Source organism: Malaclemys terrapin, chromosome 1 (genome assembly GCF_027887155.1).
Source record: "Malaclemys terrapin pileata isolate rMalTer1 chromosome 1, rMalTer1.hap1, whole genome shotgun sequence".
Lineage (NCBI taxonomy): Eukaryota > Metazoa > Chordata > Testudines > Emydidae > Malaclemys > Malaclemys terrapin.
The window spans coordinates 134565097-134579804 of NC_071505.1; the positions used below are offsets into that span (position 1 = coordinate 134565097).

Genomic DNA, 14708 nt, shown 5'->3' on the forward strand with positions numbered 1-14708 from the left:
AGGAAACCTGCTAAACAACCAGTGAGGCCACTGGATGAGTGAGGTGCTAAAGGAAAGATTAATAAGACTGGGACTATTTAGCTTGGAAAAGAGACAGCTAAGGAGATATGATTGAGCTCTATAAAATCATGACTTGTGTAGAGAAAGTAGATAAGGAAGTGCTGTTTACTACTTCTCATAACACAAGGACTAGGAGTCACCAAATAAAATTAATAGGCAGCAGGTTTAAAACAAATAAAAGGAAGTATTTCTTCACACAACACACAGTCAACCTGTGGAACTCCTTGCCAGAGGATGTTGTGAAGCCCAAGACCATAACAGGGTTCAAAAAAGAACTAGAAAAATTCATGGATAGGTCCATCAATGGCTATTAGCCAGGGTGGGTAGGAATGGTGTCCCTAGTCTCTGTTTGCCAGAAGCTGGGAATGAGCGACAGGGGATGGATCACTTGATGATTGCCTGTTCTGTTCATTCCCTCTGGGGCACCTGGCACTGGCCACTGTCAGAGGACAGGATACTGGGCTAGATACCTTTGGTCTGACCCAGTAGGGCCATTCTTATGTTCTCCCCGCAGATTTCTTTACTTCCCTGCATCCAGACTCCCCCGCTTGCTGAGCCCCAACCACCTTTACCTGGACCCCCCTACAGAGTCCCATTGCCCCTGCACCTAGAACCTCCCCAACAAGCCCGTGCATCCAGATCCCCCATGCACCCAGACCCCGCACTGAGTCACCCGCACCCAGTTTGGTCCACACAGAACCTTCTCACTTCACACCAAGCCCCTCTACACATAGATCATGCTGGGCTGAGGCTGCCTGCCCACAACTGGTGCACCTGGCACAGAGGGGCAAGGGTCTTTCCGGGGCAGGCCTGGCCCTTGTGCTATGTCTGGGTTGGGTGCAGCCTCACTGCTGAGTTTCTGGGGAGCAGGGGGGGCTGCAGGGTGATCTCCCATGTCTGTGCAGCCAGCAGCCTGTGCTGCTCCTCAGTCCTCACGGCCATGCAGGAGCCTCCACATTAAAAATTCTGCAAATTCTCCACAATAAATAAAATATTGTGCACAGAATTTTTATTTTTTGGCATAGAATTTCCTTAGGAGTACAGTATACTGCACCCCCTGCTAGGCAGGCTGTACTAATTTAATTATACTGATAAAATTAAAATGGTTCAACGTTTGTGTGGAGAGACCAGCCTTTTCTTAAAATTCCCCACCACTGCAGCAACTATTGGAACATTAGTGTAGACCGGCTGCCTGACAGAGATATTTATCCACATCATCTAGACCTGGTGTGACAAAATTCAGGAAAAGAAGGGGCTACTGGGGGGCAGGGACCTTGAAGTGCAGAGAATTTTTCAATACATCTGGTATATTTTAACCCTTCCCCTGTAAGTGCTCTCTTTGTATGTGAGGGGCTGAGCTGCACACACACTGATATTGAAAAATTGTACATCACAGTCAGGAACATCATCAACTTCAAGACATCAGTTTATCGTTTTATCTCCTAGGGCTGCAATTAACTCCAGAGATTAAAATCCTGTAATGAACTAAACCAAGCCAAGCCATTCCCGTGTGCAATGAGTTTATTTGGTGCCCTGTCTGCTGGGAGAGGCCATTGCCCAGCCTGACTGGGTAGGTTTTCCACACAAGCAAGGGGGGGGAAGGAAACATTTAACGGGGTTGCGATTGTGGCGTCTGGTAGTGGGGGAGGCCATATCCAGGTGCTGCTGGCCGGGACCGTCAGCGGCATCTATGACGGATGAGCCCACTGCGCCTCACTCAGTACCAACGAAACCCCGTCGGCCCCGGGAGCTGCAGGGCGGACCCTTGGTCTCTGGTGACCCCCGAGCCACTCCGCCCGCGCACCTCCCTCCCCGGGTCTCACCTGCCCCCGCGGGGCCCGGCCCGGTCCCCCGCGCTCTCCATCCTCACCCCCGCCGTTGCCATGGGATCCCGGCCACTCGCGCTTAGCCCTGGTCGTCGCCGCTGCCCTTAGCAACCGCACCCGGCACTGAGGACCCGGAGCGTTCATTGGCTGGTGCCTGGAAGGGGTGGGGCAGAACCCGCACATGCCTATTGCAAGGTGGCCGTGGGACCACCCCCTCTTGGCTCGTGCCAGGCACCCCGGCGGCAGCTGTGCAGCGGAGGCTCCAACGAGGTGGGGCTGCGGAGGTAGCTCAATGGCCGTGCGGGGAGGGGCAAACAGGCTGGACACAGAGACGCCAGCGTGGGCAGCTGGAGCAGTGTGCGAAAAGCGCATCCCACCCCTACAAAGAGAGCAGGGCCCAGGCGGCGGTGGGGAGGGGCTGAAAACCCAAGACGAGGTATGGGGAGAGCGGGCCAACTGGGAAGGACACGTCCGGGGGTCGGTATAGAAAGTCTCTTGGAGAATAGGAACCTCTCAGCCACGCCCCCGCCCATCACTATCCAGTAAAGACTGATCTTCCGTCAGATTAGACAGCACTCCGGGGGGGAAGCATCTCTCTGCAGCACCAAGCAGTCTTAGCCTACAGTACAAGTCCTGGTTCTTCTCTTTATCCTGTCACTGATCTCCCAACTAGGCTTAGCAATGCCCGTTGCTTTTGTAGCCAGCAAAGAGGGATTTCAATTATTGTGCCCCTCAAGTCAAAGGCAGCGTGTCCTTTTTCCAAAGGGATCAGCACTGACTGGGATCAGCCCTTACAGTCTTCACTAGGATGTCACTTGGGCTCAGCATCCCCTTCTCCCTCAGGTATCTCATCAGGTGAGATCGTTTTCTCCAGGTTACCTTCACTCCGTACTCATGCTCTGGGGTATCCTTGACCAGTACAGATGTTGGTTCAAGGCTCTCAGTGGTATCAGCACAGAGATCAAGGCCACTATGTGGATTCGGAGAGAGGGTGTTCATCTGTGGCAGAGTACCACTGCATCCATAGCTTCTCACAGAGGGCAGCTCTGGAGTCCGTAGATCTGGTGGACTGAAGACATCTGGCTCAGCATCCTGGTTAGGAAACTGAGAGGCCCCTTTTCTACAGCTCTTAGGCTTGCCCATTGAGGTACTGGGCTTTGCTGCAGTGCCCCTCTTTGGCTGGATATGGCATGTCTTTGCACAATTCCCTGGGTTATCACAAGAGTCTGAGTACCCTGTTGCTCCAGCATAGGGGTGTGCCTGTGGAGCCTCAAACATTAAAGGAGGAAATTTGCAGACTGTTCGTTTCCGACACACTCCTCCCACATGGAGGAAACCACGACTATCATCCCGGCTCTGGAAGCTGTGGGCAACATGGCGGTGCTTCTGAAATCTCTTGAAGCCTGTTGACACAGTGCTTTCAAACTGTGGAGACACCTGAGGGGCCAAACAGAGATGATGAAAAAATGTTTTCCTTCAGAGAGGGTGACTCATCATACTCCCTACTTTCTTCACAAGGCAACCACTATCTACCCTACTCCCGACCCCTGCTGCATGTCTTTCTTGGTTCGAGAACTGCCATTTTATTCCTTCCTTGGCAGGAAGTCCAGTCTAATGAGAGAGTTTGTGGCAAAGGAAATCACACACTATTCGAATGAGTGAGAAAAACTGGAAGCTCACATATGCTTTTAAAATACAGTTCTACTCTGAAAAGTGACTATATATAAAATGCACCTCCTTCCCTAGATATATTCCAAGTCTTGTTTGCTTATTCCAGTGATAAACTAAATCAACTGCTATGTCTATCTCTTATCTAACAGTGAGCTGGATTCTGTTCCTTCCTGTGCATCAACAAAATTGTTTACAAAATTTCAGTGAGTTCCACTGAGGCTGTACTGTTTTCTCTAAGGGCAGAATTTTATTTGCAGGACCTTTATGACAGATGAAGATGCATAAGTAGTAAAGAACTATGTAGATTCTTGGATCCCAGATTGAGGTTGCAAGACTGTCAGAGTCACACAAAAAATCTTACTGATAAAGTGATCCTATTTACTTATTTATATTTGTGGCACTCCAGGACTTTCACTGCACTGTAGCAGTGTCCACATGGGATGTTAGTGCACAGCAAGCTACAGAACTCTAAGATATTATAAAAGGTAAACAACTTTGTAAGTCTCCAGTCTCTGTCATGCATTCAAATCCTGAACATTTCCTAAGTCAAACAGAAAAAAAATGGCAGATCCCTATTCTCAAACAGTGGAACAAATACATCTCTATCATAATCCTTTAATAAACATGATTCCACAATCTTTCCTATTAACTCCCTTTCATTACTGGGTTCTGATAGAATCTTTCCATTTCCTAATATATCTCACTTTCTCCTAGCACCGAGGGGAACCCAGAAACCTAGGTACTAGTTGTGATTGTTGTGGAGTTGCTGTGAATTCAAAGAATACTGATAGGCAACCTAGTTATTGAGAGACTTTATATTATATAGCTATACTGTTTTAATTCAGTGGGGACTGCACAGGAAGCCAACACAGTGGCTCCCCAAATAAGAACATCCTGGCATACATTTGAAACAGGGAAAGCTATTGACTTTGAGAATCCTATTCTGTCTCCAGCAAAGCTGCAAGCCTTGTTTTGTCCGGCTGGGAGCCTGGAGATCACAAGGATACCAAACAGGTAAAAGCCCTCTGAAGGGGAGAGAGTTGTCCATTGCCAAAAGGTTGTCCAAGGAGACAAGCTGACAAAGAAAGACTCTGCTGAGAAGTCTTTAGGAAGTTAAATCTACCAAGATTCCCACGTGAAAGACACCTGGATGTCCATAGAGTCAGTTTATTATTTTAAGATCTATTTTCTCTGAAATGCTTTTGTTCAAAATAAATATTTTTAAAAGGCTGTTTGGTAACTGGATACCACGGACATTGGTCCAAGAGGGAGGAAACTGCGAGTACTGAACATAAGTCAGACCTGGTGAGGAAATCACAATCGATACACAGGGGATGGCCACTCTCTATGGATAGTAATTCCATGCTCTAATCAGAATATAACAGTAGGGATCTATTATCGACCACCAGACCAGGACAGTGATAGTGACTATGAAATGCTAAGGGAAATTAGAGAGGCTATCAAAATAAAGAACTCAATAATAGTGGGGGATTTCAATTATCCCCATATTGACTGGGTACATGTCACCTCAGGACGAAATGCAGAGACAAATTTTCTCGATATTTTAAATGACTGCTTCTTGGAGCAGCTGGTACAGGAACTCACAAGGGGAGAGGCAATTCTCGATTTAGTCCTGAGTGGAGCGCAGGATCTGGTCCAAGAGGTAATTATAACAGGACTGCTTGGAAATAGTGACCATAATATAATAACATTTAACATTCCTGTGGTGGGAAGAACACCTCAGCAGCCCAACACTGTGGCATTTAATTTCAGAAAGGGGAACTATGCAAAAATGAGGTTAAACAGAAATTAAAAGGTACAGTGACTAGAGCGAAATCCCTGCAAGCTGCATGGATGCTTTTCAAAGACACCATAACAGAGGCCCAACTTAAATGTATGCCCCAAATTAAAAAACACAGTAAAAGAACTAAAAACGAGCCACCATGGTGTAACAACCATGTAAAAGAAGCAGTGAGAGATAAAAAGGCATCTTTTAAAAAGTGGAAGTCAAATCCTAGTGAGGTAAATAGAAAGGAGCATAAACCCTGCCAAATTAAGTGTAAAAATGTAATAAGAAAAGCCAAAAAGGAGTTTGAAGAACAGCTAGCCAAAAACTCAAAAAGGTAATAACAAAATGTTTTTAAAGTACATCAGAAGCAGGACCCCTGGACGATCGAGATAAAAAAGGAGCACTTAAAGATGATGAAGTCATTGCGGAGAAACTAAATGAATTCTTTGCTTCAGTCTTCACGGCTGAGGATGCTAGGGAGATTCCCAAACCTGAGCTGTCCTTTGTAGGTGACAAATCTGAGGAATTGTCACAGATTGAAGTGTCATTAGAGGTGGTTTTGGAATTAATTGATAAACTTAACAGTAACAAGTCACCAGGACCAGATGACATTCACCCAAGAGTTCTGAAAGAACTCAAATGTGAAATTGTGGAACTATTAACTATGGTTTGTAACCTGTCCTTTAAATCACCTTCTATACCCAACGACTGGAAGATAGCTAATGTAACGCCAATATTTAAAAAAGGGCTCTAGAGGTGATCCCGGCAGTTACAGACCGGTAAGTCTAACATCAGTACAGGGCAAATTAGTTGAAACAATAGTAAAGAATAAAATTGTCAGACACATAGAAGAACAACATAAATTGTTGGGCAAAAGTCAACATGGCTTCTGTAAAGGGAAATAATGTCTTACTAATCTATTAGAGTTCTTTGAAGGGGTCAACAAACATGTGGACAAGGGGGATCCAATGAACATAGTGTACTTAGATTTCCAGAAAGCCTTTGACAAGGTCCCTCACCAAAGGCTCTTACATAAATTAAGTTGTCATGGGATAAGAGGGAAGATCCTTTGATTAATTGAGAACTGGTTAAAAGACAGGGAACAAAGGGTAGGAATAAATGGTAAATTCTCAGAATGGAGAAAGAAGAACAGGAGTACTTGTGGCACCTTAGAGACTAACAAATTTATTAGAGCATAAGCTTTCGTGGACTACAGCCCACTTCTTCGGATGCACGAAAGCTTATGCTCTAATAAATTTGTTAGTCTCTAAGGTGCCACAAGTACTCCTGTTCTTCTTTTTGCGGATACAGACTAACACGGCTGCTACTCTGAAACCTGTCAGAATGGAGAGGGGTAACTAGTGGTGTTCCCCAAAGGTCAGTTCTAGGTCCAATCCTATTCAACTTATGCATAAATGATCTGGAGAAAGGGGTAAACAGTGAGCTGGCAAAGTTCACAGATGATACTAAATTGCTCAAGATAGTTAAGACCAAAGTAGACTGTGAAGAACTTCAAAAAGATCTCACAAAACTAAGTGATTGGGCAACAAAATGGCAAATGAAATTTAATGTGGATAAATGTAAAGTAACGCACATAGGAAAAAATAACCCTAACTATACATACAATATGATGAGGGCCAATTTAGCTACAACTAATCAGGAAAAAGATCTTGGAGTCATCGTGGATAGTTCTCCGAAGATGTCCATGCAGTGTGCAGTGGCAGTCAAAAAAGCAAACAGGATGTTAGGAATCATTAAAAAAGGGATAGAGAATAAGACGGAGAATAACTTATTACCATTGTATAAATCCATGGTATGCCCACATCTTGAATACTGCATACAGATGTGGTCTTCTCATCTCAAAAAAGATATATTGGCATTAGAAAAGGTTCAAGGAAGGACAACTAAAATGATTAGGGGTTTGGAACGGGTCCCATATGAGGAGAGATTAAAGCGGCTAGGACTTTTCAGCTTGGGAAACAGGAGACTAAGGGGGGATGTGATACAGGTATATAGAATCATGAATGGTGTGGAGAACGTGAATAAGGAAAAGTTATTTACTTGTTCCCATAATATAAGAACTAGGAGCCACCAAATTAAATTAATAGGCAGCAGGTTTAAAACAAATAAAAGGAAGTTCTTCACACTGCGCACAGTCAACCTGTGGAACTCCTTGCCTGAGGAGGTTGTGAAGGCTAGGACTATAACAGGGTTTAAAAGAGAACTAGATAAATTCATGGAGGCTAAGTCCATTAATGGCTATTAGCCAGGATGGGTAAGGAATGGTGTCCCTAGCCTGTTTGTCAGAGGGTGGAGATGGATGGCAGGAGAGAGGTCACTTGATCATTACCTGTTAGGTTCACTCCCTCTGGGGCACCTGGCATTGGCCACTGTCGGCAGACAGGACACTGGGCTGGATGGACCTTTGGTCTGACCCAGGACGGCCGTTCTTGTGTTCAGGGCCCAGTCAAGAGTGGGAAAATTGTGTGATTCCATCCCAAGAGAGGTGATGGCTTGAGGTCTGAGAGCTGAGCAGCGATGCACTCAAGAGAACAGGGTGCAGTTAGCTCAGTAACTGTGACACTACTTTTTAACTGAATACTCCTCAGACATAGCCAAATAAATCCATTGTAAATTTGGAAATTTTCCATTGTTCCTGGTACACACAGATTCTGCCTCCTCTCAGCAAGTGTTTTAGTCACTGTTTTAGAACCCATACAACTGATGCCTGAAGCATGTTTAAAATCCTCCACTTTAAAAAACTCAACGAAAATACATTTAAAATCTAACAAAGATAACTCCAGGTCTCTGAGTAGCAGCCGTGTTAGTCTGTATCCGCAAAAAGAACAGGAGTACTTGTGGCACCTTAGAGACTAACAAATTTATTAGTCTCTGGGGCTGTTGGAGTGTTTCATTCAAGTATGAAATCTTGCCCCTTAGGGTTGCTTTGTTAAAAAGCTTTGAGACTTAAGTGTTATTATTTAGCAGAGCTGCCTGAGGTGATGGCTTCTACAAAAACAGGCAGCTCCCACAGAACAATTGCACGTTTGCCTAAAAAAACAACAACTTTGTATGTCATGATAAAAGTATCCTAGGACCGAATGACCAGAAACCCAATTCCCCCTCAACAATATTTAGGTCTGTTGGAAGAGCTGTGGGGGGGAAAGCAGAGGATTAAACACACATAAAAATGAAAAGGAGGGCAGGGTTAAAGTACATAGATTACTTCTTCAAAAATATGCTATCTAGATATTTGCACTATGCTCTTCACCTTAGTATCTGCCTGAAGCCTGCTTTATCACCCTGCCTTGAATTTCTAGTAGGGAGAATCTAGTTGCCAGCTTACTTCAGGCCCAACATTTTCTTTTGATTGAAACCAAGTAATAACACCTTAACAACATTTATCAGAAAAACAGAAATATTTAAGTTTTGTTATCATCAATAAAAACCTGTTTTTTAAAGAGTTCATTGTGGTGTTGACAACTCAGAAAAAGAGCATTGACCTAAATGAAGCATAACAGTAAAGCTGAGCAGTGTTTTTCAATCTTGATTGAACTGCAAGACATCAACAAAATGTATGAGCAGTGAAAAGCGAACATGATTTTGAAAAAGTTTTAATAAATACAATTTATCTTGGTAGTGGCTCCTTTATCATGTTGGAGAGGGGGTTATTGGTCTCTCAACTTTATAAGAATTTTTGAAGTCAGCTGTCTCTCTTGTTGTTGACTCTTGGTTTGTAGTTTATTTATTACTGCTAAACCCTTTGAAAAACACATCCTCTCCCCACTTTCCCACCAGGCTTGATCTTCAAATAGACTCTCACTGACCTCAGGCATGTACTAGTTTGTTTCCAAGCAATACACTGGTCTTTGGAGCAGACAGCATTTCTCACCAAATGGCTGGCTAATGCAAGAAGCAACCCCCTGTTCCTTACCACACTGAATCTCTGGAAGTAGGCCTCATCACCTTGCATCAAATACTCTGCCTTTCAACCATATACATTACAAAGTATAACGTCCATTTTAACCCAACATTTAACTCCATCCCACAGAGACCAGAGATCCTGTTTATTTGTGTAAATTTGACTATAGAAATGCAAGCTATCAAAATTGAGATTATTAAAAAATGCCTATTAAATAAGAGAACCACAGTTAAGATGCAGACTATTTTTTTATCATAGTTGAGCAGGAAGGTGTCACATTTAGTTGCTGGAGGGTTGAGAGTTACAGCACCAATTTGAAATAGTTGCTGTATTTCAAAGTATCAAATCCAATACAGAATAAAACTAAAAAGTAAGTATTCTACTTTCCATTTCCAAGGTTTTCAGTTACCGTAAAAACCAAAAAGAATCTCCCTCTCATATGGATTCCAACCTTTTCATGCCACCATGCTAGTTCACAAGACAGGGAATTCTGTTTTACCAGCTGGCAGCCACCATAACTCATTCAGATGTGAGCACTCCAATCTGCAATACAACTTGGGCTGCTTGTGACTGCAAGACTGCAATTTGAAGCAACCCAAACACCATAACCACCTAGAGAACAAAAAAATTAATAAGGGTGTGTGCGTGCTATACATGCCCAAGATCCAGTCCAAACAGCTCTTTGTTAAGATCTGTGGAAGAAGGCTGAGAACAATTGCTATAAGAAACTAAGGGAAGGAAACCTGCACCTACCCATGAGATGGAGGCATTCTGGTCTAGAGGTTTGGTAGAAACATGTCTTGGGTTCTCAGCCAAAGGCAGTGGAGATCCATAGTGATGTGTAGGCCCCTCTCTTGGAGTTTCAAGGAACCGCAGTTGTGCCTTGCGGGCCTGGCGGATGCATTTCTTCTTTGGAGGCATCAAAAGGTGAGAGAAAGTCACTAAGAAACCTCATGATGCCTGGTGGAGCCAGTTAGGGGAAGAGGAAGGAGATGACAAACTGCACCCAAATCTGCAGAAAGCAAATGGGGATGTGAAGCCATCATACAAATCTGGCAACTTTTTTTTTTTTTTTAGGGAATAGACTTCTGATCACTCTCAAAATTCTCAGGAAAAAATTCTAATAAAAACTGAAAATATACATGTTTTATAGTATATACACACACAAATCCATACTCCCATCGAGGACACAATCATTAGAGCTTTCTGGCTGCTATACAAGATATAGTCCATAGTGAGCACCTCTCTCATGGACTTGTTTTATTGGGGCATCCTCTGCACTGCGAATATATCCAGCGCCATCTTGCTGCTGGGAAGAGCTTCACTAAACAGCAGCAGCAGCATGGAACTGACACAATTCCTGCCAAATTCACTGCTGCAAGGAGATCTGTATAGTGAATTAAACTGAACAGAATCTTGTTAATTTACTGATTGCAAAGGTCAGAGCAACAGTAGAAGCACTGCAGCTGTATCTAGACTCCAGAAGATGACACTGCATTTGGTTATGTTTACACTTTGTTCACGTTTAGTTGATTTACTTTGCAACCATAAGTAGTAAAAGGCTTCTTTAAATTAAAGTTTAAATGTACTTGAAACATGTCTTAGGCCCCCACTGTTGTCAGGGAAAGCAACCTCCCTCACAGTGGCAAGTGGACTTTTCAACCCAACGTTTTTCATTGGAACACCAAACACATCCATATTTTAATTATAATTTGTAATGTGGGTTGCTCATGAAAGCCTCAGACAGAACTGGGGCTCCATGTGCTGGATACTGTACAAGCTCATAGGAAGACAGTCCTTGCCCCCTAAAGAGTTTACAGTCTAGTTTAAGTCAAGACACAAGTAAGCTTTTCAAAATTAATAGGAGGGAGGATGAAGGCAGCTGTAATAAGAACGAATGTTTAAATAAACTGGCTATATTCCTCACATGATGGTTCCCAGTTAACTATTTTTAAAGAACCGTTATACATTTCTTTAAAAATATATGAATGTGACACATGTAGCCACCTATGTCATAGAGTTACACAATCAAAGAAATGTAGGGCTTGAAGGGACCTCAAGAAGTCATCAACTGCAACCCCTGATGATGAAGCAGGGCCAAGTAAACCCTAGACCAGTGGTCTCCATTCTTTTTACACCCAAGATGACGTTTTGAATTTAAGGGCAACCCAGGATTTACTCCACCCCTTCCCCGAGGCCCCGCTCCACTTACTCTATACCCCCCCCATCACTCACACCCCCCCACCCTCACTCACTTTCACCGGGCTGGGGTAGGGAGTTGGGGTTCGGGAGGGGTTCGCAGTGTGGGAGGGAGCTCTGGGCTGAGCCTGGGGTTGGGGTGCAGGAGAGGGCACCAGTCTGGGGTGCAGGAGGGGGTGCGGTTGTGGGCTCTGGGAGGGAGTTTGGGTGCAGGAAGGGGTTCTGGGCTGGGGCAGAGTGTTGGGTGCAGGAGAGGGTACAAGATGCTTGCTCTGGGAGGGAGGTCAGGACTCGGGGTTGGGATGTGGCCTCCTGCTGGGTAGCACTTACCTCTGACGGCTCCCGGTTGGCAGCGCAGCGTGGCTGCCACTATGGCAGGCTCCCTGCCTAACCCAGCCCCACACCGCTCCCAGAAGGGGCCAACATGTCCCTGCTGCCCCTGGGGAGGGGGGGCCCAGCAGCACATGGCTCCACGCGCTGCCCCTCTCTGCAAGCACCATCCCCACAGCTCCCCATTCTTAGCCAATGGAAGCTTCAGGGGCTGTGCTTGCAGGCAGGAGCAGCGCACAGAGGGAGATCCCTGCCCCCTCAACCCCCACGGCCACACTGGCCGCTTCCAGGAGTGGTGTGGGGCCAGGGCAGGCAGGAAGCCTGTCTCAGCGGCAGCCCCACTGTGCTACCGGAGATCACAATCGACTTGTAGGTCCTCTAGAATCAACCAGCCGATTGCAATCAACCAGTAGGTGACCACTGCCCTAGACCATCCTTGACAGGTCTTAGTCTAAAATCCTCCAATGATGGGGATTCCACAACCTCCCTGGATAACCTGTTCCACAGCTTAATTACCCTTAATAGTTATAAAGTTTTTACTAGTATTTAACCTAAATCTTCCTTGCTGCAAATTAAGCTCATTACTTCTTGTTTTACCTTCAGTGGACATGGATAACAATTGACCACCATCCTCTTTATAGCAGCCGTTAACATATCTGAAGACTTATCAGATCCCCCCTCAAGACTTCTTTTTTCAAAAACTAAACATGCCCCCTCCCCCCCCCTTTGAATCTTTCCTCATAGGCCAGGTGGTCTAAACCTTTTATCATTATTGTTGCTCTCTTCTGGGCTCTCTCCAATTTGTTCAGATCTTTTCTAAAGTGTGGTGCCCAGAACTGGACACACTATTCAAGCTGAGGCCTCACCAGTGCTGAGCAAAGCAGGACAATTATCTCCCATGACTTGCATATGACTCTTGTTGATACATCCCAGAACTTTTGCCTTTTTCCACAGCTGCATCATATTGTTGACTCATATTCAATTTGTGATTCACTGTAACCTTCAGTTCCTTTTCATCAGTAATACCACCTAGCCAATTTTTCCCCCCATGTTGTAGTGGTGCATTTGATTTTTCCTTTGTAAGCGAAGTACTTTACATTTGTCTTACTCGTATTTCATCTTGGAGAATTCTGCAATTAGTCAAGGTTGTTTTAAATTCTAATCCTGTCCTGCAGAGTGCTTGCAACCCCTCCCAGCATGGGGTCATCTGCCAGTTTTACAAGCCTACTCTCCACTCAATTATCCAAGTCATTAATGAAAATATTCAATAGCAGTGGACTCAGTTCTGACCCACATGGGACCCCCTTACACACACCTTCCCATCTTGACAGCAACCATGGATAACTATTCTTTGGTTGCAAGACTGTACTCATTTATGCACTCCATTTTATAATAATCTCATCTAGACCACATTTCCCTAGTTTGCTTATCAGAATGTCAGGTGGAACTAAAATGAAGATATATAACATCTATAGCTTCCTCCCTATCCACTGGGCCAGTAGCCCTGTCAAAGAAAAATGTGAAGTTGTTTTGGCATGATTTGTTCTTGACAAATCCATGCTGGCTAGTCCTTATAACCCTATTATCCGCCACATGCTTACAAATTGATTGCTTACTAAGTTTGTTCTAGTATCTTTGCAGGTATTTAAGTTAGAGTGATTGGTTTATAATTCCCCAAGTCTTCTTTTTTTAAAAGATAGGTATTAGGTTTGCCCTTCTCCAGTCCTCTGGGACCTTCCCTGGCCTCTAGGAATTCTCAAAGATTATTACTAACCATTCAGAGATTGGTTCAGCTAATGCCTTAAATACCATAAAATGAATACAACATGCCAACCTGAATACATCTAGCTTATCTAAATATTCTTTAATCTGTTCTTTTCCTATTTTGGCTTGCATTACTTCCCCCTTGTCGTTACCCAATATAATTAATATTATCTGTTCACCATTAACCTATTTGGTGAAGATTGAAGCAAACTAGGCAATAAACACATCAACTTTCTTAATATTCAGTTATTAGCTCTCCTTCCCTCCTAAGTAAAAAACCTACACTTTCCTTGGTCTTTCTCTTACTGTATTTAAAGATCCTCTTCTTACTGCCTTTTATGTCCCTTGCTGGGGTGTGTGTATATACTTATATAGCCAGCTATTTTATATACCCCCACCCTCCCAGTAGCTAGCTAGACACATATATACACATACATGCACAAACCCAACCCCGCTCCACCTCGGGCCCCAGCTATGCTCCTAACCACGGCCCTAACCATGGCTCTGCTCCGCCACCCGGCCCCCTTACCCCTGCCGGCTCGGGAGAAGGGGCAGACGGGAGAAGGGGAGGCACAACCCTGCAAAGTTTGGGGACCACTGCTCTACATACACACATTACACACAAGCCAGTGCTCTCTCCCCCTACGCCCTACCCCCCAGCCCGCAACCAGTGGGCTCTTCTCACACACCGACCCACCGGGCAGCGGGCTACAGCCCCAGCACAGCCGAGGCTCGGGAGCGGGCTGTGCGCACAGAGGTTACTCAGCCATCGCTAGCGGGCCGGTTCCTCGGCCTGGCTGTGGGTCTGGGCTGGGGGCTGGGAGGGCAGCGCAGGCACCAGGGGGCGAGAGGCGCAGGGGCCCCCGGCTAGGGGCGAGGCACGACCAGCCCGGGGGAGGGCGCAGCGCTGGAGCCCCCGCTCAGAGGAGGGGACGGGGGCCGGGCTCTGCCCCGAGACAAGCGCCCCCCGCGTCCGCCCCGCCCGGGCACCTCAGGAAAGCCGCTGCTCCGCGCGCGGGGGGGGGGGGGGGGAACCGGCCTCGAGTCCTGTCCAGCCCCAGCTCCTGCCGGGGTCACCAGTGTGTCGGCACCGCCGGGCGCGGCCGCTCATTGGCCAGTTCCGCTCCCGGATGGAACGCTCTGCCCC

At 45.6% G+C, this 14708-nt stretch overlaps 1 protein-coding gene across 2 annotated transcripts; it reads right to left on the bottom strand.

The window, feature by feature from the left end:
• Positions 1-827: 827 nt before the first annotated feature.
• On the bottom strand, positions 828-14564 carry LOC128830499 (RAD9, HUS1, RAD1-interacting nuclear orphan protein 1-like). Of its 2 annotated transcripts, none has more exons than XM_054016338.1 (3): positions 14552-14564; positions 10022-10280; positions 828-3323 (listed from the first exon to the last, which is right to left on the bottom strand). In XM_054016338.1, exons 2-3 carry the CDS (start codon positions 10187-10189, stop codon positions 2655-2657), a joined length of 837 nt encoding a protein of 278 aa, XP_053872313.1. In that variant the 5' UTR covers positions 10190-10280; positions 14552-14564; the 3' UTR covers positions 828-2654. The 2 variants fall into 2 exon arrangements, with proteins under 2 accessions (XP_053872313.1, XP_053872312.1); XM_054016337.1 differs by lacking the exon at positions 14552-14564 and adding an exon at positions 14259-14475.
• Positions 14565-14708: the final 144 nt, after the last annotated feature.

What these genes read in the sequence shown, in the direction of transcription:
- LOC128830499 (XM_054016338.1), bottom strand. Translation starts at nt 10,189, where the DNA reads ATGCCTCCAAAGAAGAAATGCATCCGCCAGGCCCGCAAGGCACAACTG. An exon ending in AGAATGCCTCCATCTCATGG is followed by an intron (nt 3,324 to 10,021) that starts GTAGGTGCAGGT and finishes TTGGCCCCTCAG; the next exon opens with GTGTCTCCACAGTTTGAAAG.